This window comes from Gopherus evgoodei, chromosome 8 (assembly GCF_007399415.2).
Source record: "Gopherus evgoodei ecotype Sinaloan lineage chromosome 8, rGopEvg1_v1.p, whole genome shotgun sequence".
Lineage (NCBI taxonomy): Eukaryota > Metazoa > Chordata > Testudines > Testudinidae > Gopherus > Gopherus evgoodei.
The window spans coordinates 29,606,336-29,630,465 of record NC_044329.1 but is presented as its reverse complement, the minus strand read 5'-3'; the positions used below and the strand labels follow the sequence as shown (position 1 = coordinate 29,630,465).

At 43.4% G+C, this 24,130-nt stretch overlaps 2 protein-coding genes across 11 annotated transcripts in view; both read right to left on the bottom strand.

Moving 5' to 3' along the window:
• Nucleotides 1–12,562, bottom strand: part of RARS1 (arginyl-tRNA synthetase 1) — a 40,956-nt gene extending 28,394 nt beyond the window's left edge. Inside the window, exons 1-4 of one of the 10 annotated variants that reach the window (XM_030574091.1) lie at nucleotides 12,185–12,562; nucleotides 10,727–10,843; nucleotides 3,342–3,476; nucleotides 2,187–2,375 (exon numbers count right to left, since the gene is read on the bottom strand). In XM_030574091.1, the coding sequence (XP_030429951.1) occupies nucleotides 2,187–2,375; nucleotides 3,342–3,476; nucleotides 10,727–10,843; nucleotides 12,185–12,376 (633 nt within the window). In that variant the 5' untranslated portion in view covers nucleotides 12,377–12,562. Of the gene's footprint in view, nucleotides 1–2,186; nucleotides 2,376–3,341; nucleotides 3,477–5,333; nucleotides 5,378–5,996; nucleotides 6,074–6,596; nucleotides 6,658–6,680; nucleotides 9,379–10,726; nucleotides 10,844–12,184 lie in introns of those variants that run through there. The other 9 variants (XM_030574094.1, XM_030574096.1, XM_030574099.1 and 6 more) reach the window with 9 other exon arrangements.
• A 5,834-nt stretch (nucleotides 12,563–18,396) lies between these two features.
• WWC1 (WW and C2 domain containing 1) overlaps nucleotides 18,397–24,130 on the bottom strand; it is a 144,269-nt gene continuing 138,535 nt past the window's right edge. Inside the window, exons 22-23 of the mRNA XM_030574090.1 lie at nucleotides 20,162–20,283; nucleotides 18,397–19,548 (exon numbers count right to left, since the gene is read on the bottom strand). Coding sequence (XP_030429950.1) covers nucleotides 19,482–19,548; nucleotides 20,162–20,283 — 189 coding nt within the window. The 3' untranslated portion in view covers nucleotides 18,397–19,481. The remainder of the gene's footprint in view (nucleotides 19,549–20,161; nucleotides 20,284–24,130) is intronic.

Genomic DNA, 24,130 nt, shown 5'->3' with positions numbered 1-24,130 from the left:
AGGTCAAATGGGGAGGCTGTTGGCTGGCACGCATCAGTGCTGCCCAGGCGTCAGATTCATTCCTGCTACCACACAGCAGCAGTGTACAGATTGCTCTCTCTTTTGAAGGCAGTTCTTGGGAGCCACATGATCTAGCAAGGTGCACATTATAACAAGGGAGCTTAACTTGAGTTGGAATCATGCTCCTTTACGATTCCATAGTGCTCAGCACACTGTTAGTCCTGTATGAACACAGAGAGTTCTAGAGACATGCGTAAGGAAAGAACGAAGCCTGTATCGAAGTCCAATACAGCAAGCCTTAAGGCATCAGTTCCTCTGTCAGTCTGGGACTTGAGAAACTATATAAATGACCATGAAATGCGAGGAGGCGTTTGGGCATCAAGTAATGAAAACAAAGTAGACACAGAGAAGACAGTACTGTATGAGAATCCTAACAATGACTTAATTGGGGTAAAGTGGCGGTCAAGAGATGTTATAAAAAAAAAAAGGCACTACTCAGAAAGTTTGTATCTGTGCAGTCACCCAAGGACCTGTTACTCTAAGAGACAGACAGATCTTTCGTCTGAGGCTGTCATAATATGCTAACGAGATCTAAGGAAGACAACACACATTTGTGAGAGCTGTTTCTGCATTGGCAGTTCAAACGAAGAGGTTGCTGTTTGGCAAATATCAATGCTGCCCAGGAGTGAAACCCCACGGGACAAGTACGCACATAACAACCCCTGTATGTGTGCCATGGGGAAATGAGCATTTTGCTTATTACAACAAGGGCTCTGAAATAAAGAACTATGATGTTTAATAAATGAATAAGGGATAGCTCGGTGGTTTGAGCTAGGCTGACCCTGGTGCCCATCACCTGGGTTAACTCTGCAATGAAGACACTCTAAAACAACTGCATGCCATGCATTCTTATCTGACACCCTTCTCTCCTTTATTATCCTACATCTCTCACAAAGGATTATTGGTTCTCCCTTCCTGCAGTTTCTTTTTTCATCGCCCACCCTCAACTTCCTTGGACATCACTTTGCTGAACAATGGTTAATATCACTGTTTTCTCACAGGTACTTTGCAGAGCAAGTGACAGAAAACTATACAGTACGTTTTGCTGCATGTTATCTTTTGGTGGTGTGCAGCTCAGACAATGCATAATTTTGGGGCATATTAAAAGCTTGACATCATTGATTTATGTTACATGCATTAAATAAGGTGCCAAAAGTACTGCATTTGTGCATGAGACCACATGGCCAAATTACAGCAGAATCCCGTTTATCTGGTCTAACTGGGGCAATGATCAAAACTCTGGATAAACTGGAGAATGAAAAAATGTGATGCTGCAGTGCCATCTAGTGGCCACAGGAAAGATCGCCTGCTTCTGGCCCTGCAGTCCTGGTTGTTCTGTAACAGGGGAGAACCAGTAAAGCAGGGATTCTCAAACTTTTGTACTGGTGACCCCTTTCACACAGCAAGCCTCTGAGTGCGATGCCCCCCCTTATGAATTAAAAACACTATTTTATATATTTAACACATTATAAATGCTGGATGCAGAGCAGGGTTTGGGGTGCAGACTGACAGCTCTCGACCCTCCCATGTAACAACCCCCAGTTTGAGAACCCCTGCAGTAAAGGGAGGGTCAGATAAATGGGTTTCTGCTGTGTCTGGCTGCAGTTCTACTGTTGTCTAATTAATACAACTAGAACTCATTGTAGTAACACTGTACAACATTGTAGTAAGTGTGTATTTAGGAACAGTAGATTATTTTATGGGAACAAGTGTAAAGCAATAAAACAAGTGGCAATAAAACAATTAAGCCAGAGGTTCAAGTCTCTTTAACTTGCAGTTGAAAAGTACTTGAAATGTTTAAAAAAGCAACATATACTTCCTTGAAGGCACAAACACTGCCCATTACCTAGCTACAAAAACCGAGACTACAGAGGTAGTTCAGCTAGCCTTGAGGGTCTTCAGAATCCTTTTAGTCTTGCATTCTTCATCAAAACAGAAGTCTAAGGGCCCGTTCCCATTGCACCCAAAATTCCCCAAGTTCAGTGTCATCATATAAGTGAAGACTGCAGGATCAGACTCTAAAACGTGTCTAATGTAGAACCTGATATTGCTTTGGATATATCCTTACAGAGCTTCAGATCCCACAGAAGTCCCATGCACCAAGAATTTTTTTTGAATAGAGTTACCTTTGTTATGCTCATAGCACTGTTACACTGGTAATCCCCAAATTTGGGCTGCTGACTTGGCGTGACTGCCAGTGGGGGTTTCTCTAAATCTGGATATGCAGCCTTGATGGCATCTCTAAAGATCTCCTGAATGCGACTGTTGATATTAATCATGCTTTTCACTGACTTATTTCTCTCCTCTTGAAGACTCTGAAAGAAAACAATGTCAAAACTCTAAGGTCACAACATTCTAGAAGAAGTTACTTCACACTCTCACTCAAAAGCTGCCTGGCAAATCAGAGCAGATCAGGCTGGGGCACCTAGGTATTAATGCAATACAAACAACAGAAATGCAAAAGCATTATCATCAAAGAATTTGGCTCTTAGTTTCCACAGTCCATAGTCTTTGGACGTACCCTACAGTTATACATTCTCAAGTAAGCGCTACAAATTTTATTTTAGGAACTTCTTACTGACAACAGTCAGACTTAATACTGCTCCTGTTCCCACTGAAGTCAATGGGGAAAAGATTGGGCCTTTTCATAGTGTATGCATTATGGCTCGTTCACGTGATGCATAGGAACTTGCCTGGATCCCTCTGCTTTGGCGTGAGTTTCACCTTATATGCATATTTATTAACTAAATATCTCTTCTGAAATATGCCAATTATCTTTGTTGCCTTTACACAGCAATACCTTATTCCCTGTTTTTACTACTTTCTAGATTAAATAGTTTCTCCTACCACTCTCACTTTAGCTTTCATTTCGAGATTTTTAGTACAGAACCTCTACCCTTTGAACTTAAGAGTGTTAATACTTTCACTGGTTCAGGTATAGCAAACCTTTTCATACTTTTATGTATGTGCCCATTCGCTGACCTCAGTAAGGTCTCAACTCTAACAAAAGTGCCCTACTCCAAGAATGCAGAAGAGATTATAGGGTGTGCTTAACTGACTACAGGCAATTATAGCAAAATGTTGGCAAAAGGCCACATTGTCCAAAGCATTGTTAAAGAACAGAGCTCTATGAACATACCATTTACAACTGTGGCAGCAGAGTGCAGGGTGAAAAGTTGTTACCCAGTATTAGCTATAACAAAATAAAATCTCTTTGCCAGATGTGAAGGAAAGCATACACCAATATGTACTATATTGCCAATTCCTTCTTCCTCCCTCACCTTTTGAAGAACGTTTAGCCGGTACTTAAGCTTTGCGTTTTCGTCTCGCAATCCTTCCAAACTTGGAGATACTTCCAAGCAGCCAAAGTTCTTTAGTTGATCAATCTCTGCAGCCAAGATCTTGATCTCTTTTTCCTGGTAAGTAAAAACAAAATAATGAACGTCAGCTGCTGCGTTTGCATCTGAGGTAACTCTTGGAGTAGACTGCATCAGAACTTTGATCATTAGCCCATTTATTTAAAATATAGCCCAAAAGGAAAACATTAACGAAGCTGAACACTGCTATAAGAGTAATTAGTAACAATTAGCACAAGTGTTTTTTGACAGACTCTGATACTGATATTAGCATATAGTTAATGAAAATTCAGAGTAATTATAGGTCTTGTTGTCCCACACACTTAAACATGAGAGCAACTGTGCTCACTTGGGTAGTCCTATTAGCTTCAAAGACATTACTGGGACTTTAATAGGACTCCTTACAAGGGTAAGCGTCTGCAGAGTCAGCTCATCATTTTGTTTTTTTTAAAAGGTCTAATATTTTTGTAGATGAAAAAAGTACCTTACAAAACCACTACTGCACAAAGGAAAAATAGCCCTTTAACTAAAGGCTGAACAATAAGGCTATATTCAGTGCAGTAAGCCATTCTCCTCTGTCAACCGAGGGCTGGGAGGGCTACAGCTAAAGCTAAGTAACTCCAAAGTTAGAGTCCCTCCCCCCACACCTTTCTTTTTTGGAGGAAAAAAAAAACCACACAGACACCATTCTGATTTTATTAAAAATCCCCCTCAGGCTGAGAGTTTTCACACTCAGTTTCATCAGACCAAATGCAGGGTCACATTTTCCTCTGGGGATAAATCCATGTTAGGTGGTACAAGTCCAAGCCTCAAGAAGTTTGAGGTACAATGGAATTAGACACCTGCCGTTGGCCTGTGCCAGCTGACTCAGGCATGTGGGGATCAGGCTAAGGGGCTGTTTCATTGCAGTGTAGATGTTGTGGCTTAGGCAGCAGCCCGAGTTTGGGGACCCTCCCACCTTGCAGCGTTCTCGAGCCTAGGCACTGGCCCGAGCCCGAATGTCTGCACTGCAGTGAAACCACCTCTTTGCTTGAGCCTGATGTGGGTTGTTAATTGCAGTGCAGACATACTCTTTGACTCACTGATTCCAAGGGGGGGAAGAGACAATGGTCACACACAAGAGAACGGGCTGTGTACAGCCTTTCAGGGAGTAGATCCACGGGGAACAGTGAAGCCATCTCTGCAGATATCCTCTCTCCTATCTGACTGCCTAACCTCTTCTCCTCTCTTGCAGCACAGCTCCTGATACTTGCCCCTTGATAAGGGGGAAAGACCCAGAGAATTCCCATCAATAGTAACTCGTGGGTGACTGATTTCCAAGGAAGCATGTTCCAGAGACTGATTGCTCCTTAGGTTTTCCCCTCTCCCAGCTCCAGCCAGACCTCTCCTAAAGCCAAAGAGCCCCAACCCTGCAGAGCTAAAGCAAAGGGACCTCCATGGGAGACAATGCGGAATGGAGCCTCTGTTCACCTTTCCACTTGCTTCTCTCTACAGGGCAGAGCAAAGAGGTACATTTAATGGGCAATTTTATCCTACCAAAGTTAAAAGCCATAGAATCCCCTGAGAACAGAAACATTTGCATTGCAATTGCACCGCAGGCTCAGCTTCATTAATAATCTGTCATGTGACCTCATATTCCTTTTTATTTGTATCAACTGAACAATTTAGGTCTTCAGAACTTTGGGAATTATATTTTCCGAGCATTTCAAGCAGCATCTTCTAAGAATTCCAGTACTGTCTACCTCAAGCAAACCAAAAGCATGAGTCAGGCCACAAAAACCTCAATGAGGCTGGTGTAAAAAATTAGATTTAAAAATAATAAATGTGGGGTTCTTTTTATCTGCTTTCTGAGCTCTTTGGTGAACATGCTTCACATTTTCAACTTTTTCTCTGCAAGCATGACAGTCAGAAACTTACTGAAGGCTGGGATTCTCATGCAGTCTCTTGAGATTCTAGGGTCTCTAGGAAAAATAACCTAATATCATCATTAGACTCATGATAAAATTGCATTATAGGAATTCCTGTGACCAGGCAGAGAGCAAACTGTCTTTCCCGAGGTTTCTTTTATACACAATATTCTACCATTTTAAAACTTTCCATATACAAGTGCTCCTCGATCCAGGTATTTGACTTCTGTTTTTGAAATAAATGCAAGTCAAAGACAAAATAAATCAATGACCAATTTGCTCTCACAGAAAAGAAAAAAGAAAAAACAACAACATCCTAACTGGTGGACAGGATATTTCTCACCCTTCCTCATATTTTTGTACAGTTCCAAACTATTTGCACTTTGATATCATTTGGAGACACATTTTTCAAAGAGCTTCACACTGAAATACAAGTTAGAGATCTTGCAAAATGAATAGAGACAGAGAGTTAATTGAATCTTACTATTTTACAATTAAGTTTTTCCATAGAATAATACAAGTTACATCACAAAGCAGTCAATATACCCAGCAGCAGTGTTGTGAACTCAAGTTTAAGCTTCAGAAAAGTCAGTGTGTGTGTTAAGGAAAGCAAACACACACACTAGTCTTAACACTGTCGTATTGCACACAAACTGAAATCTTCATATAATACCTTTTCTGCAGCAATGTCAGTAACAGCTTCAAAGCAGTGCTGTAACAAGTTAGTCGGTCAATGCCACCGAAGGATTTCTGAGAAATGAAAATTATTATCCTTATCAAGGAATTTAATTTTCGCTGTCGAAATGAATGCAATTCATGGCCCAACCCAATGGCCAAATTGCTTTCATTTTTCCAGTGGAAAAAATCAATCTAAAGGGCAGGGTCATGCTGAGATATTTGTCTACTGCTGCATGATTATCCTGCACAAAGAAAAACCATGCCCTTCCGCACTAAGGCTTGCCCTCTCCCCCATACCCCCAACAAACATTCACATATTTCCCCATGATTGTACAGAAACAAGAGGTTTGCAGCACAAATGTCCCATGCACTCATGTGGCAGTGAGGCTGACCCCATTTCACAGTGATCTGACGTTGAGAGGTCAGCCTAGGTTGTCACTTGAAACGTCATTTTTCCCCCTCTCCTTTATAAAGTTTTAGCCAAACCCCTGACATTACTTAACCATAGGGGGAAGCAAAGAGTTTTATTATATGACAGATTCTAAAATATCCCATCTTTCTTTGTTGCCACTGGAGGCCCTCAATATTTGCTCACCACAAGCTGGTCTGAATGCAGTAGGAAGGTTACTTAGCATAAAGCATCAAGACTTCTTAAAAGCTCCTGCTCAAGTGCAGCCACCTGTTGTAAGGCTCTCCTCGGTGAGTTCTGATCCCAGGGTAAGTTCCACTGAAGAACTGGTAGCCTTGCCTCAGCACACCACAACACAAACGGCAGCACCAAGAAGAAGAGATTGGCATAGATAAGTAGCTTTGTCTCAGAGGATAGCCAGGCCCAGTGTGGGTTTTTCCATTGGCCCGTAGAGAGTGCAGTGTCATCCAAACTGGCACCATCCATGATCTGCCCTCAAGTAAACTGCCAGCCTGGAAACTGGCCACTTAATAAGGTTCTGTCTGTGTAAAACCACGTCAACGTACTCCTGTTTAGCTACAACTTAAACCGGGTGCCAGGATCAACCTAGTACAAAACTTCAAATATTGACTCCTTTGGTATATCCTGTTGTGATGCAAATCCTGTGATTTACCTAGCCCTCTGGGTAATCACTTGTGAATCCCTAACGGCAGTAATGAGATACATCAATTCTCTATCTTCCATCCGAAATTCATACCACGAAAACTGGGTGCACAAGTACACTCACGCAAAGGCTTATGAATCTTTTATCTGTGACTTCTCTTTCATAATATCTTAGAGCTTGGAAGAGCAAGAGTGGGAGACAGCATTACATGCGTAACAGTGCCATCTGTCCCACTGCTGCCGTGAAAAGGTAACCTTCCCCCCGGCCTAAACACAACTTGTCAATAGAGAGTCATACCTGATGACCACTTCATGAGAAGCTGTGGTGAATGCATGACGCCATGCTGCCATCTCCAAAGGCTCTTTGGTCAGCTGTGCTCTAGAAATCTTCCCCTCACCCGTGAATGCAAAATCTAAAGCTTTTTTTAACAAGATTAGTATTGCCCTTAAACTTCCCCAGATACCACTGGTGAATGGTGCATTAAAATGGCATGCATGTATTACACTATAAGGATTGCCTTTATTTGTGAGCAGTGGGCTAGCTCCTACTAACACATGCCTACTCAATTAAATATGGAACAGGCAGGGGAGTGGGGAGAAGAGGGGCGAGAGGTGTGTTCTCTTCCTGAATGGTGGAATCAGATGTTTATCTCCAAAAATTTATTTCAGCTACCAACAACCAACTACCCTCTTTAATCAGATCAGCAATCAAAACAGTCACATGGAATCTTTCCCCTAAAACTGAGCAATTCTCTTTTTTTTGATCTTTTCCTTTTGTCTAGCTATATACCATTTACACCATGGTTGTTACTGTAGCACCTGAGCACCTTTGAATTTAACTTATTTTCCTCTCTGCTGCCCCCTCTCCCTCTACCCACCCTATTGTTCCTGTGTTTCTTTCTCCTCCTGTATCTTTGTTTCACTATTTACGCCAGGTCTTGCATGGCCATACTCCTCATTCCATCCGATGGATGGAAGCATCTCTATCACCATCCCTGTTTGGTCCAGTGAGCAAGAGATTAAGTGTTTGATTGTAGATGTATATATTGCCACTATGCCACTGCCACAACTCTCTGTTCCCTGTTTGAGTATCCCCAGACACTGCTCCAATTTCCCTTTGTCTCCCCAGTACTGTTGCTCCTTCACATAGCACTTCACTGATGATGATGCTGGAGCAGAATAGCAAAAGTTACATGAACCATGTTAGTTTGAGGCTGCCATAAGCAGGCAAGGTAGCAATAGCAAAGGCAGGACAAATTCTGACTGCCGTTCAGCTGCATGAAGTCAACAGGAATAGGGAACCAAAACAAGAGGTTTCCATGTGTGTGTGGCATGGCAAAATGTTACAAATCGTTCCTGAAATCAAACTGCAGCAACACATGCTGCTTTAGGCAGGACCAGAATAAAGCCTGCCTGAACAAGTTAGCCAGAAACCCACCAAAACAAAATAAAAAAGACTAGACTTACAGTTCTGAGGAATATTTGTTTGGAATTGATAGAGCACACTACAGAACCTAGAAGGGCACGAACGGCTGCTATTTATTAATAAACACAAAGGTACGCACTTATAACGGATCTTGAAGGTAGATTTCAGTTAATAAAAGTCCAAGAAACCCTTTATTCCCAAAGCAGGAAATGCGAACTAAAAAAATACCATTCCCGCAGTGATAATACCGTCAAAAATGGGACGTAATAGCTTAGATCAGACACACTCAGTCACTAGCTCTGGAATAACGTGTGGCTCTTTAGTGCCCACGCAAGCAGCTCTCAGGGTTCCTGGGGCTGTTTGGTGCTTCCTTTGTTCTCCCTGATCTCAAGAAGAATGAGTGGAGCACTTAGGATGACTGCTACAAACAAAAGCAGCTCATGGACCTACATGGTATTCATCTGACCCCACTTCACAGCCCTGATAGTAAACTGAATCAGAATCTTCTTCATGAGCAATGAAGAAGGCCTGACTGTGGCTGGTGTTTTACCTTTTATAATTTATTTTTTACTTCAGAGATGTCAAGAGTTTTAATGGCTGACCTCCTCAGTTTTATTGGAAGACTCATTTGAGGTCTCAGATGTATGTGGTCGGACTTTTCTGAGACCTCCACAGAAGGGGACAGGCTATTGACTCCTTAAGAGACATAATTTCTTCCAAACGTTTAGTTAAGCAGATGTTACTATCAAACAAAACATAAAAAGATCTTCAAACACTCTTTCCCTTTCAGAAAATCTCTTGATAAGTGTTGTCACAATCCTACTAGGTCTTCACCATCTTTGAGGGTAGACAAATTCTGAATTCTAATGGAGAGAAAGCAGGAAAAAAACTCTTAAAAAACTAAGGATATGTCTACATTACCTGCCAGATCGGCGGGCAGCGATCGATCCAGCAGGGGTCGATTTATCGTGTCTAGTCTAGATACGATAAATCAACCCCCAAACGCTCTCCCATCGACTCCTGTACGCCACTGCCGTGAGAGGAGCAGGCAGAGTTGACAGTGAAGACACTGCAGTGAGTAGATCTAAGTGCGTTGACTTCAGCCATGTTATTCATGTAGCTGAAGTTGCATAACTTAGATCGATCCCTCACCCCAGTGTAGGTTAAGCCTAAAACTTGTTGGTCTTCTGAGCACATCGCAAAGCAGCAGAACAAACCCATTTTTTCCCCTTTGTAGATTACCTTTTTAAGCCAAAGTCATTATACTACTTAAGAGTTGGACAAATAATTTTATTATATGAAAGAAAAGGCTAACTACACACATTTGAGCTTTGATCCTGTAGTCAGATAGGTTTCTGAAGATCCCTTCACCCATGGTGAGTTGCACTGAATTGGGCCTAATGTTGCCCTTCTCTAAACTTTGGTGGGCAGCATAGTTCTTTTATTTTTGCACCTTCATATCTGATATCTCCCTCTTCAATTTTTTTCTGTTTACCTTCCTCACCCCATCTGTTTGTTTCTTTCCTTGACTTCCTGTGCATTTTTTTGCCTCTGACCTTTTCCTGCCTTCATTTTAGTGCTCTCTTCAGCAATCATGCTTTATGTATGCTTTGCCCGTATTATATGTGACTAATCTTTCCTTCTGTAGGTGAAAACCGTGTACAGCAATTCTGAAGTAATACAATAGTTAGGTGGCAACCCCTGTAAGAAATGACAAGGTAAGTACAGCAGGGTGTTTGTATGTGGTGAGTGGCTAACAATGCACAGCAGATCTGTCTCTCAGAGATTTTGACAAATATGCTGACATAATTAAGGGCTTTCCTACACACAAATGTTATACTGCTTTAACTAAGCCAGTATAGCTAAAGTGGTACAATCTTCCTAGCATGAATGCAGTTATACCAGCAGAACTGCATTCACATTAGGGGTTGTACCCAGGGCCGGCTCCAGGGCTTTTGCCATCCCAAGCAGCGGGGGGGGGGGGGGGGGGAAGGCCACGATCGTGATCAGCGCCTGCTCCACTGTGCCGCTTTCTTATTTGGCAGCCATTCGGCGGCAGGTCCTTCCCTCTGAGAGGGACCGAGGGACCTGCCACCGAAGTACCTGATGTGCCACCCCTTCCCCTTGGCCACCCCAAGCACCTGCTTGCTGAGCTGGTGCCTGGAGCCAGCCCTGGTTGTACCAGGATAACTGTATCAGTTTTTTTTTTTTAAAAACACACCCATACCACATAGTTTACTGATACCAAAACCATGTGCAGAGAAGTCCTTGGAGCACAAACACAATCCCAGGTTGGTGTGGAATGAAGTGACAGGCCGGCCTCTTGTACAGCAGCATTGTCACCCTAGGAGGCAGTATATTTGGGTATTGGTCCATTAGTATGCAATTGGTAGGGCTCAGATTGGTAGCCAGCTGGCAGGGGCCCATGTGTTTTGTACTCAACCCTGTGTGACACGAAGGCACAGTCCCTGCACCTGACGTGCTTACAATCTAAGCAACAGGCAGATGACCCCAAAAGTGTCACTGCCCCATTTTGGTACGATCCCCCTGATTCTTCTACAATGGCTTAGGGTGGTCAAGTGTCACCATGACATTGTGTGACTTCACCACCAAAGACCCACACCCAGCGCCACGGTCCCAAGTCAGGCCCCTGTGCCACCCCCACAGAGCCAGCACCAACTTGTCCCCGGGCCTCAGAGCAGCCTGCCTACATCGGTGCCAACAGACCCCCCCTGTGTGCCACTGGACCCTCTCAGGCCACAGAGCAGCCTGCCTACCCCGGTGCCCACAAACCCCCCCCCCCGGGTGCCACTGGACCCTCTCGGGCCACAGAGCAGCCTGCCTACCCCGGTGCCCACAGAACCCAACCCCCCCCCCCCGGGTGCCACTGGACCCTCTCGGGCCACGGAGCAGCCTGCCTACCCCGGTGCCCACAGAACCCAACCCCCCCCGGGTGCCACTGGACCCTCTCGGGCCACGGAGCAGCCTGCCTACCCCGGTGCCCACAGGACCCAACCCCCCCCCTCGGGTGCCACTGGACCCTCTCGGGCCGCGGAGCAGCCTGCCTACCCCGGTGCCCACAGGACCCAACCCCCCCCCGGGTGCCACTGGACCCTCTCGGGCCGCGGAGCAGCCTGCCTACCCCGGTGCCCACAGGACCCAACCCCCCCCGGGTGCCACTGGACCCTCTCGGGCCACGGAGCAGCCTGCCTACCCCGGTGCCCACAGGACCCAACCCCCCCCCGGGTGCCACTGGACCCTCTCGGGCCGCGGAGCAGCCTGCCTACCCCGGTGCAAATGGAACCCCCGGCAGGCCCGGCGCTACAGTGTTCGCCACCCCAAGCAGCGCACCGAATTGCCGCCGCGGAGGGCGGGGCCAGTCCGTGTGCAAACGCGTTTCCGCGGCGGCGGCAATTCAGAGGCAGCTTCCATGTTTAGCTGAAGCCGCCGCGGAAACGCGCCTGCCGCCCTAAGGGCACACGGACTGGCCCCGCCCTCCGCGGCGGCAATTCGGTGCGCTGCTTGGGGGCACACAGGGACTGCCGCCCCTTGCAGATGGCCGCCCGTGCAGCAGCTTGGAATGCTGGTGCCTGGAGCCGGCCCTGACCCCCGGGGCCACTGGACCCTCTCGGGCCGCGGAGCAGCCTCCCCATTGGACACGCCCCGCTACGAGCCTCCCACCCACTGAACCCTTGTGCCAGGACAGGCTGCGGGCAGCGCGGCCGAGCTCCTTCCCTCCAGCCCAGGACGGAAGCGGGAACCAGAACAGCGCGCAACATGGAGCCACCCGAGCTGGGGCGAGCGTCCCTCTCCCGGGGGAGGCGGGGCTAACCTGCTGCAGGAGCCGAGCGGAATATTGAGCCACGTGAGCCTCCATTCTCACCGGGGCCCCGGCGGCTGGGCAAAGCGGAAGGAGCTATGCGCCGGAAGCGGAAGGAACGTGCCACACAGAGACGGGAAACTCACATGGAAGAGCAAGGGAAGGTGCGCCCCCAGGGCTCGGTCCGACCCTTGCGCACGCGGAGCCGTGCCTGACTTGAGTGCGTGTCCCACTGCGCTGCTCCAAGGGGGCGGCTGGAGCAGAGGCCGCCCTCCTTCGCGGGCAGGGCGGGTGAACGCGCTGGGCTGCCGACAGCATGTCACCGTGACGGACGTGCACAGGCACAGCGCCGGTTTGGCAGCTCAGTGGAGGATCTGAGCGTGTAAGCAGCTGCGCGGTGCGCATGAACGGTCCCCACAGGCGGAGGGCAGCAGTTAGTGTGCTTGCGCCAGAGCCTGCCTCTCTTTACTAAAGATTGACTGGGTGCCTGCCGAGCGTGGAGCTGTTGGGAAATAGAGGCTCTCGCTGTTATCCATGGGGTGCGGTTTGATTTAAAAAAGGCCCAGAGTGAGTGAGGCCCAGGATTTTAGAGGCATGGCGGGTGAGGCAATCTCTTTTATTGGACCGCTTCTGTTGGTGAGAAAGACACGCTTTTTAGCTACACGTAGCTCTTCCTGGAGCCTGAAGAAGAGCTCTATGTAGGTGCAAAGTTTGTCTTTCTCACCAACAGAAATTGGTTCAATAAAAGATATTTCCTCAGAGGCTTTGTCACATTGAGTCCAGGCAGGTGGTCACCAGGCGCTCTGAATGCAGTGCCAGTCACCACCCTCTTTCTTCGGAGCAACAATGACTCATTCAACTGAATGTTCAGTGCTGTTATGTAGTGTGCATAAATAAACTGATAAGGTATACAGGAGATAAATTGGGTGGGTTGGTGGGTGAGATGGGGTGAGCTGCTACAGCAGAGTCAAGGAGGAAGAATTTACAGTGCAGAGGGGAATTTGTCATTGTGAGGCTGCAGCTGGAGATTAATGATTACTGCCATGCCATTACAAGAATTCCCTAAAGTTCCAGGGTTAGGAGAGCACCCCTACTCAGTACAGCAAAAGTCCACATGCAGTGTGTAGTGTTAATTCCCTTATTCCCATAACTGCTTTAATAAGATATGCTTATTGATGCTTCAGCATTGAAGTGCCTCTGCACAGCACCACTGTCCATGGTAACGGCAAGGGGCATAATGGATTTTTGGTTGCACAAAATAATACGATTTTTGTCCCCATAACATGGGTAGGAGTATAGGGCAATGGCACTGAATATTGTTACTATACTGCTACAGGCAGTGGTAGTTTTAGTTGACATCTCAGTGCTGAGAGTAATAAAGGTATAGAGAACACAGCTGATATTAGCATCATGAAGCCACCTGAGCCCATATACCATTAACTTGTTTACTGCGTTGGTGTTATCCAGTCTTACCAGGGAGTGGCATGGAATGGCCTCCTACCACAAAGGAAGAAATAAGGCAGCCATCCCTAGAAACCTTTGGGAGAGGATTGCAGTCTCTCTCTGAAATTTCATTGAGGTTACAAAAGACATTTCTGTATGCATAAATAAGATGTTCTACATAGCCCTCCCTCACACTCCCCCAGCCTAACCCAACAGCAGAATGAAAAATAGATACCCACTCTACCTCTATGTGTTGTACTTATACCTCTTCTCATACAAGTAAAACAATGAGAAGTCAATACCTGTGTTAGTTAACTGGGGGATGGACTAGGCGCTATCTTTTAAACCCTGTAAGGAAGAATGCATGCACACATTTATCCAAGGTCCCTTTCCCTTCTTGGGATTCATCTGTGCTTGTCTGCTGGGACTGGCTAGATCAGTGGTCCCCAAACTGCAGGACACACCTTCTCAGGGGGCCATGGAGGAATGTTCAGGAGGATGCAGCAGGGCTGAGGTCAGCCGCCATGAGGGGGAGGGAGGGAGCGCTGTGTAAACCAGGCCTAAGTTTTTTCAAGATTGTTACTTCCAGGCCAGCTGATACTAAAATAATGTGATTACAACTCAGCCGTCTTTAAGGTCATTCATGAGATCTGTTTCTCCATGGATTCTACATATAATTCACTGTTCGCTTTAGTACTTCTTATATGCTAGTTAGAATCTGCTATTCAAGGGGTTCCAACATGTCTAATTTTCAAATTCAAAAGATAGCTAGAGATGGCAAAGACCTTGTATTGCTGAATCCATCTCCCTACAAGTGCTGGATTGCTGTTTTCTCCTAAAACAGACTTGAAGGAGACAAGGTAAAGATCTAAAATTTAAGCTTTTGTTTCGCTAACATAGTTAGGTGGGGATGTATCAAAGACTAACATTTCAGCTAACTTTTGGCATTTTAAGAGTACAGTAATTACAAAATAGTTACATTACAATTATTGAGTAACCACACTGGGTTTGTTTTCAATATGTAATTACCATTAAATTAGATAGCCAGAAGGTTGCTTATATTACTGATTTACAAATTCCCCCTTTGCGGAGTTAATCAATATATGTACTGTTGGAAGGCATGTATATTAAACTACATTGTATTTTTTACTAATTGTTCTAAATCATAACTATATCACTATATGTGAATCAGTGTTGAGTACAGAGGTATCAAAAGGTATTACAGTACTCATATTACAAAGTGACCCTTTTTATTCCACCACTTTCTTAACTCCAGTCAGTTTTGAAGGTAACATCAAAAAGTCAATGCATACATTGCTATACATGGTCTAACTACTACGGTCACTACAAATAAAGTAAAACATATCAAATCCCTATACAAAGTTCATTCTTTCTACGTATCACTGCATTATCAAGCAGTGGAAGTCTTTTAAGATCTCGCCTGTCAAGAGACTTTAATGAAGAATGCTGTGTCAACTGAGTGTTTTATTAAGTGGGTTAACTCTAACTAACACATCTAATCTAGCTTTAAGATTTGTCTATAGTTCTCAACACTGTTGTATTAAGTACATGATTCACTGAGGACGTAGGGGCCGATTCTGTGGAGCTCCGGGGTTGGAGCACCCCTGGGGAAACCCTTTACCCCAGCTTGCCTCCTCTCCGCCTCCTGCCTGAGCACGCTGCTGCGTCCTACTTCTCCCCCCTCCCTCCCAGCGCTTAGCACTGCAAAACAGCTGTTGGCGCTTGTGAGTGAGGATACCAATTTTAAGTTAAAGCTACAGGGTGGAGCTGTTCATGAATAAGACTGTTAAACTGATCACTTTAGAGGTTTGGAATGCATCTGGCGTACTTTGGAAGCTAAATACAATTGTAAGATATCTATGACCCAATGAACAAGCCACTCTCCAGGTCCAATTCCCACTGAGCCAGTCCACCAGTCGTATTTTTCTTCAAAGGATTCCTCTTGTATCCCACTGTGAGGGGATGTGCAGATTCCACTGAGTGTTTGGCAGAGAGAGTATTAAAACCCTGTGTCCAGAAGTCTATGGGGAACTATGCCCAGACATCCAGGGCCACTGTTGTTGTTTCCTCTAATGTGTAAGATTTATATGTAAGTGTCCACATGAAAGTTTATCTCCTACTTTACATTATAGTCAAATACAATTTCTTAGGAGTAATCTTTTTTAAAGACTTGATGCAGGTTTATTTTATTATGACCACTTAAAGTTAGTTCGGAAACATCCCCTACTCCCACCCCAAACATACAAGTGTGTAGACCAACTATGTAATTTTGTAATATTTTTAATTACCATTAATTCTGACAAAACCATTACAATATACATAGGATAAAAATGTATAGTTGTTGCCTGTTAAAATGTTTCATACATAGAAAAATAGTATATACATCAAGAGACCTGCATTTTAAAAGTATATGTCAGCTTTAATGGACAGAGACTAATGTAATTTAGTCTTTATTCTGGACTTAATTGCATTCTCTCCCCAATTCCACCCCACCATAGTAGAGTCATTACTATAAAGGTGGTTTGCAAAGGTTAGAAGCTTTTGAGAAAATAAAAAATTAGCACAATAAAAACCATTTAAATCAGCTTTTTCAAGTTAAATTACCCAAATATTATATAACAAAGCAGCTAGTAGTTTGATAAAACTTAGCTATCAATTACAGTAATTCTGGACAAAGTAGTCACATCTCTTTTTCATAATTTTGTAGAGTACAGCAATATGGTAGATTTTTTTTAAAGCAGCATTATTCAAGTACTCAATACTAGGTAATTTACTACAAAATTATAAGATTTTAAGAGCTTTTTTATTTTAGCAGCAATACACCAAGTTTCATAGTTTATTCTTACTGACTGGAAATCCATTATTTGACATATCTTTTACAAACAGCCAATAACAAGTCTGAGAAGTGAAATGCATTGTATTGACTTGGCAGAGGGCCTGATATAACTCCTATTAAAATTAATGGAAAGACTCCATTGAATTTAACGGGACTTTGATCAGGCCCTAAAATGATCAGGGTATTTTTTTCCCACTCCTACAAAACAGTGCAACTTGTACGGCTAAAAATTTGAATTAGATTCTTGGTAGTGCAACACTGGGTCAAATTCAGCACTGGGATGCAGCTCTATGACTTCAGCAGAGTTACACCTTCTCACACAGGGGCTAACTGTGGTCCTTCATATATATATTAGTATGTAGTGCCCTCAGTCTGCAGAGAGTCTTATTTACTTGGAATAGTCCATTTTTGCAGAACAGAGGGTGTAGGTTTACTCATTTAACTCTTTTTTGTATCATATAAAGCTTCCAGTGCTCTATTCTGTGGAGCACCTGTTCAGTCACCAAATGCCCCAAACAAATTAATGATCCAAAGGAATGCGTACGTTAAACTTTGTGAGAAGGAGTTCAGTCTAAGGGAGTGCACAAAAAATAAACAGTATCTCTAATACTATGGAAAGCATAATCTCTTGATACACTGGATCCAAACTTGCCATTTGAATACTCCAGTTGGCACTCGGGATTAAAATAGACTAAGCAGTTCAGCTCTTACTAAACACCCGGATGTGGATTGAACACCCACATCTGAAAGCTGGGCTCAGAGTCACACAAGCATTAAAAACTACACTGTCTGCAGAGATGAATTAGGCCATGTCTACATCTAAAATTTTGCAGCGCTGGTTGTTACAGCTGTATTAGTACAGCTGTATAGGGCCAGCGCTGCAGAGTGGCCACACTTACAGCAACCAGCGCTGCAAGTGGTGTTAGATGTGGCCACACTGCAGCGCTGTTGGGCGGCTTCAAGGGGGGTTCCGGGACGAGAGAGCAAACCGGGAAAGGAAACCAGCTTCCCCGCGGTTTGCTCTCTCGGTCCCGGAGCCACCCAGCAAACCGCAGGGAAGGAGACCTGCTTGCTCGGGGTTCCGGGACCGAGAGAGCAAACCGGGAACGCCGCGGTTTGCTCTCTCGGTCCTGGAGCCACCCAGCAAACTGCAGGGAAGGAGACCTGCTTGCTCGGGGTTCCGGGACCGAGAGAGCAAACCGGGAACGCCGCGGTTTGCTCTCTCGGTCCCGGAGCCAGCCAGCAAACCGCAGGGAAGGAGACCTGCTTGCTCGGGGTTCCGGGACCGAGAGAGCAAACCGCGGCGAAGCTGGTTTCCTTTCCCGGTTTGCTCTCTCGGTCCCGGAACCCCGAGCAAGCAGGTCTCCTTCCCTGCGGTTTGCTGGCTGGCTCCGGGACCGAGAGAGCAAACCGCGGCGTTCCCGGTTTGCTCTCTCGGTCCCGGAACCCCGAGCAAGCAGGTCTCCTTCCCTGCGGTTTGCTGGGTGGCTCCGGGACCGAGAGAGCAAACCGGGAAAGGAAACCAGCTTGATTACCAGAGGCTTCCTCCTTCCACGGAGGTCAAGAAAAGCGCTGGTAACTGTCTACATTGGATTACCAGCGCTGGATCACCAGCGCTGGATCCTCTACACCCGAGACAAAACGGGAGTACGGCCAGCGCTGCAAACAGGGAGTTGCAGCGCTGGTGGTGCCCTGCAGATGTGTACACCTTCAAAGTTGCAGCGCTGTAACTCCCTCACCAGCGCTGCAACTTTCTGATGTAGACAAGCCCTTAGTGACAAAGCTGTCAAGTATATCATGCAAATCAATTTGGGATGTGCTAGAAAAGACAGGATGGTTAAACACTGGTGCTTTCACATGTTTACTTTGTATATTTGTATACATATTAGTTGCTTTTTCTGCATTATTATTTTAAACTGTAGAAAAATAAGTAATAAAATATTCAACTGTAGGGACTTCTCTTTATATGTAAGGACAAAAATCTTTAAAAGCACTTGAATGACTTTGGAGCCTAAGTCCCACTGAGTTACTTGCTAAAAAATACTCTGAAAATAGAGTTTAAAAATGGTAGAATAGCTATCCCAGGTTAGTGGATTAGAAAAGGAATGAGATAGCTGTGCCCCACTTGATGGGAATAATTGTATTAAAATAACAAAAAAGAGAAAAAAGATAAATTCATCCAGAAAGCTCACTTTATTAAAAAAACCTAAAATTGACTTACATTCCATGTAGCCCTCCTCCTACAGCAGTGGCTTTCAATGGGCTTTTGGAACTTGTTAAACAAACAGATCCATTATAAACATGAGCTGAAAGTACAAATCTCAAAAAAGTGCAAGTATTTCAGCTCCACACCCATGTTTATGACCTAGCGGGAAATGCAAACACTTCACAGCTCAGAGTATTCGTTCACAGCACTTTAGAATCAAAAAAATGGTTCCCTGCATTCTCTATATTGTACAAAATATTAAGTAGGAAGAGTTTGATGTGTTATAGCCATAGAACATAGCAGTGAGGTTCCTTCAGATTTATTTTATTGCAGTAAAACCTCTAAAAGGTAGAGCTGTACAAAATAAGTCTAAATAGAATATTATTATTTAAGAACAGCACTTCAGGCTGCATTTGTTCTTATTTAAAATTCTTTCCCAAAAATACATTCCTAAATATACAAACTATACAATCTTGTCACTTTAATGCTGGTTTTTCTAATGATAGAACAAAACTAAAAAAGTCTTTAGACATTAAAAAACAGACAAAAGCTCTAATGTACAAATGATTGGTACCTTCATAATACCACATAAATAACTTCAGCAAAACCGAACTGTATTTATGGAATGGTCAGGGAAAACAAATACTTTATGGTGATTAAACATCATCTGCAGAGAGGGTTGGAATGTTTATCCTCAGTCGTGTGAAAAATGCCATCTTCTCTCTAAAAATAAGACCACCACCAGTTGTTAATACAATAAAGAATCCACTAGCGATTTGGACATTCTAAGAGAAGAACAACTGCCCGGGACAAAAGACTGCCCAGGCAACTAATACACAAAAATAAAAGCCCCATGCTTCACCACACACAAAACACGCCTCTTATTTACATTTCAGAGACAGGCATTGTAAGTGGATACAGTAAAACTAACAAAACTGTACTTGTTACAAAAAAGTGTCACTTTGCAACTATCATACCATTTTAGGTCTCATAAATTGTTACAAAAAGACAGCCATAGGTGATTCATTTATTAAACAAAGGGATAGATAAATTAAACAGCATTGTGCTACTGCCTGTTACGGAAAATATTGGGATCTAATCCTGTTCTCATTGAAATCAATGTGAATTCTGTGGATTTAAATGAGCACAGGATTTTAATCTTGGATAAGAAAATGCAGATCTCTCTATCTCAGGCAGCACAGTAACTGTCTTTTGTAAAGGACACTTAAATTTGTGGTGAACTGAAGTTATCCAAAAGAAAAAAAAAGTAGTTTGTTTTGTTTTTGGTTTTTTTTTTTTGCAGCAATAACTTTCTCCTCTTTAGAGACATTCCTACCTGAATGATTGTACCTCCAAGGGCTCCTTACGACTCTGTCCTCGTAGCCTGAGTACATCCTTGGCCGCTGCTCTCATCATTTTATCCGCTTTCAGCTCACATTTGTGTTCTGTTTTCTCAGCCTAATTGAGTGATGAAGAGAGTGAAATCTTATGTACAATTTAGAAGATACCAACTCATTCTTCCTTAAACCAACAAGCTCATGTTATGGTAAAAAGGTTATTTCATTTGTATGTTGAAGAGGAGAAATAAAGGCATTCTGGTGAGATCAACTATGTGGGGCCATAAACCATAGAAGCTGGAATAAGATTTAATAGGAGTTTTCCACCTCTAATATGCCCATTCATTTTGAATACAATGCAGCCCTTCTGCAATGTCTATTCCAGACTATTGGCTGGAATTGTGGCTGTTGACCCCTGGGCAACCCCTCTATCTGGGGTTTGAGACCAGCAGATCAGCTTCAATGAGCATCCAGCAGTACCATCAGCAGCTCAATCCCAAAAGCCCCCTGCATGCCAGCCTGTTCAGAGCCAGAATGAAACCCTTGCACAGCAGATTCAAAAGCCCCCTTGCACATCAGTACTGTCTGCCTCAATTCCAGCATACGGGCTCTTGCAAAGTCTGTGTTGTATAGAGGGAGCCCTGAGCACCTGGGTGGACTTCATGCAGAAGGAATAATATAAGTCAATGGCACAGTGTGTGTGTGTGGGGGGGGGGGAGCATTTACACGATTAGGAAGCTGAAGTATAAGAGGGATGAGATGTGTGCCTTTCATATGAAAGAGGATGAAAGCACTGTGCCTCCAGATGCACTCTCTTTGGACTAACCTGGGGAACTAGTTAAGATAAAAAAAAAAAGTTGAAAGTTTAGCTAACAATTAGAAGTCTATCATCAAAGGGATTATCATCAAATAAAGAACAATCCCATTTTTTTTGTGAAATTGCCAGAAACCTGCCAACTTTGCTATTGCCTCTACTTCAGCTCAGCTGCTGAAAAATTGACAGTAAGTAAGTAAGAAATGCGTGTAAGAGGATCTTGCCCACATGCTCAGGGTCTAACATGCTTACTTGTTCATAACATGATTTTAAAACCTTTTACACCATGTATCAAGAGATCCCTTCCACAGGCAGCTTTTAAAAATAACAAAACAACAATTGAAATATGGCTCTGTGCAGGCTTGATCCAAAAGACTCTAGCCAACGAGCATCTCAGGGTAAGATCCTCTGACCAGACATATTTCAATTGTTGTTTTTAAAAGCTGCCTGCGGAAGGGATCTCTTGATACATGGAGTAAAAGGTTTTTAAATCATGTTATGAAAAAGTACAAAGATGTCTTACACACATTTCTTACTGTCAATTTTTCAGCAGCTGAGCGATGGTTCTTCAGAGGACTTGGAGGTTTTGGACACCAACAGTTCCAAAGGACCAAGCGGTTTGGGCCTGATCTGTTTTTGCCCAGACACAAAACCAGATGCTCCACAGAATGCTGAAACAGCGGAGGACGCTTATTCTGTAGGCTTGTACTATCTAAAATTGAGGGAGAAATTCGGTATTAAGCAGGTGTGAGTTCATAACTGTGATGCATGTAATTGTACGAGCGGCTGTGCAACGGAATCATCAAGCACTGCCTGAGAGAGAAACAAAATGAGTATTGTCCTGGGTGTGCCATAGAGGACCCTGGTCAGAGGCATCATGTCTCCGTGTACTGGTCTTTAGATGATGTGAATTGTAAAATTAAAGAAATTAGCGGTAGTTTGTGTATGGAGAGTGTGTTAAAAGTCATCATCACGCTGGGATACGCATGGCAGTGCCTCTGTTTAACCCAGAAACATTTAGCTCTAGGGGCAGAATTGGTGGACAAAGTGACAGAGGCCGAGGACCCAGATAGCGTTTTAGATGAAAGACTCAAATCGACAAATAAATGTTTAATGCAAAATGTTGAACGTCTTCTTCGTTCAGCAAAATTACAAAATCTTGCTAAGAAAAAACACCAACAGTTAGAGCATGTTTTGGGAACAAAGTGGGCTGTGTTGTAAAATAAAATGTCAGTTGAAAATAACTGTGTAAAGCGTGTTTTTATGGAGTTCAAGGGATGTGGGATTTATCAAAAGGGCGGTAGGTTGCTCCTGTAGTATATGCACAGTTAGGTTACAGTTTGTCAACAAGAAGAAAAGGTATATGAACGGCCTGTTCCTCTAACAAAGGCCCAACCACCTCACCCAGCCCTGGTGTTTGTGCATGAGGGTTACAGGCTCCCTATGGACCGTTGCAAAGCAGCCCCAGAACCCCTCTTAAATCATGCCATCTTTCGCTTCGGCTGTACCTTTTCATTTTCCACCCCAAGGCCCTCTGCATTAGGACTTAATCATAGCCCCTCTGATTTCAACAATGTCTCAAGTCTCTTGTCTACTGTTTCATATTATTTAATGCTGTACATAATCTAGGGTTACAGTTTGCATAAAAGTGTTTTATAAAAACAAAACAAAATATATCCTCTAGGGGCTTAGACAAGATAACGATAAACAAACTTGTAATTATTGCTTTGCAGAGCTTGCTACAAACTATCTTTTAGCTTGTTTTTGTTAATATTTCTGATCGGCCATAAGATGGCGGAGATAATACGTCATAAAGTGGGAAAGTGCTTCCAAATGTTAAATGCTTGCCCACGCTAAAAACAACTAACACAGACAGGCTGCCTACAAAGCCGTTTCACTAAAAAAGAGTTATCAACATGCCCCCTAAAACTCAGGACAGCTTTCTTACTCCCATGGCCTGATCTCTGTGGCTCTGGCTTTGTTTTTTTTTTTTTTTTAATTGTCCTTGGTTTAGATTTAAAAAAAAACATTTAAAAAGAAGAAAAAAGGGGAGGGAGAAGAGAGTAGGTGGGTGGCTGTGGAGAGCGGGGATGAGGAAGGCTCTATCTCTCTGGTAAAAAAACAGCTAACTTTTTTACATAAGCTATTTTTTCTTGTTTTTTGTATAAATCCAAACTTTAAAAAAGCAATCTTGGTTTGTTTTTTTATTAAAACCACATATGTAAACTCCCCTCAATTGCCAGTTTTCATATTCATACCCAGTTGTTGTTTTGGTACTTTAAAAACACTATTTTTAAAAGAACAGGCTAGTATCTTAAGCCTTTTTAGTTCACTAAACTTCTACAAAATATCCATAAGAGGGGCCTTGTTTTGTTACAGCTCAGGCAATACTGCTTTTTCATAATAAACTTAAAAAAACAGCAACAAAAAAACAATGCTTCAAATAGGCCTCTCTGCATACAGAATATCCTTTTAAAAGGTCACATTATGTTACATCTCAGTCAATTCTGTATTTTCGTGTTAAATGTTAAAAACTTTTATATAATGAAACACTGCATGTTTAGCAAGTGTTAAAAGTACGGGGGGAAAGTCAAGAGGTGAGGGTATTCTTCAGACAGTCTATCTCTAAGCTTCATGCAGTCACAAAGTGGTGATTTTTGTCTTTTACAATCAGTAAATGGAATAAAATACTTGTTATAACTTTCATAAAATATCTTTCAATGCAATCTCGCTATTTTTAAAAACTTTAACAGCATTTATAAAAAAGTTAGAAAAGAAGTCTGTATAAAAAACCCAGCAAACTGGAGGAGTAACCCCTGGAGCCTTGCTAAGGCAGACTATAGTGCATGAAGCATTGCTAGCCTAATTAGTCTTATCTGTTTTAAAATGTAAAGAAAGCTCCAGCTGCAGCCTGTGTTGTATTATTTTAATAAAATCTATGGTCCCAAAAACAACACAGGAGCTTGTAACTGTGTCTCAGCACAGGGGTTGCAAACATTTAAAAACAAAGACATTCTAATTATGCAACAACAAAATTCATACTTAAATCTAAAAGCCCTAGGACAATAAAAGCTTACCATAACTTTCACATGGATTTGTTAAAAAGTGGGGAGGAAAATAAACTTCTCTCTAATCCACTGGATTACAAAATAAG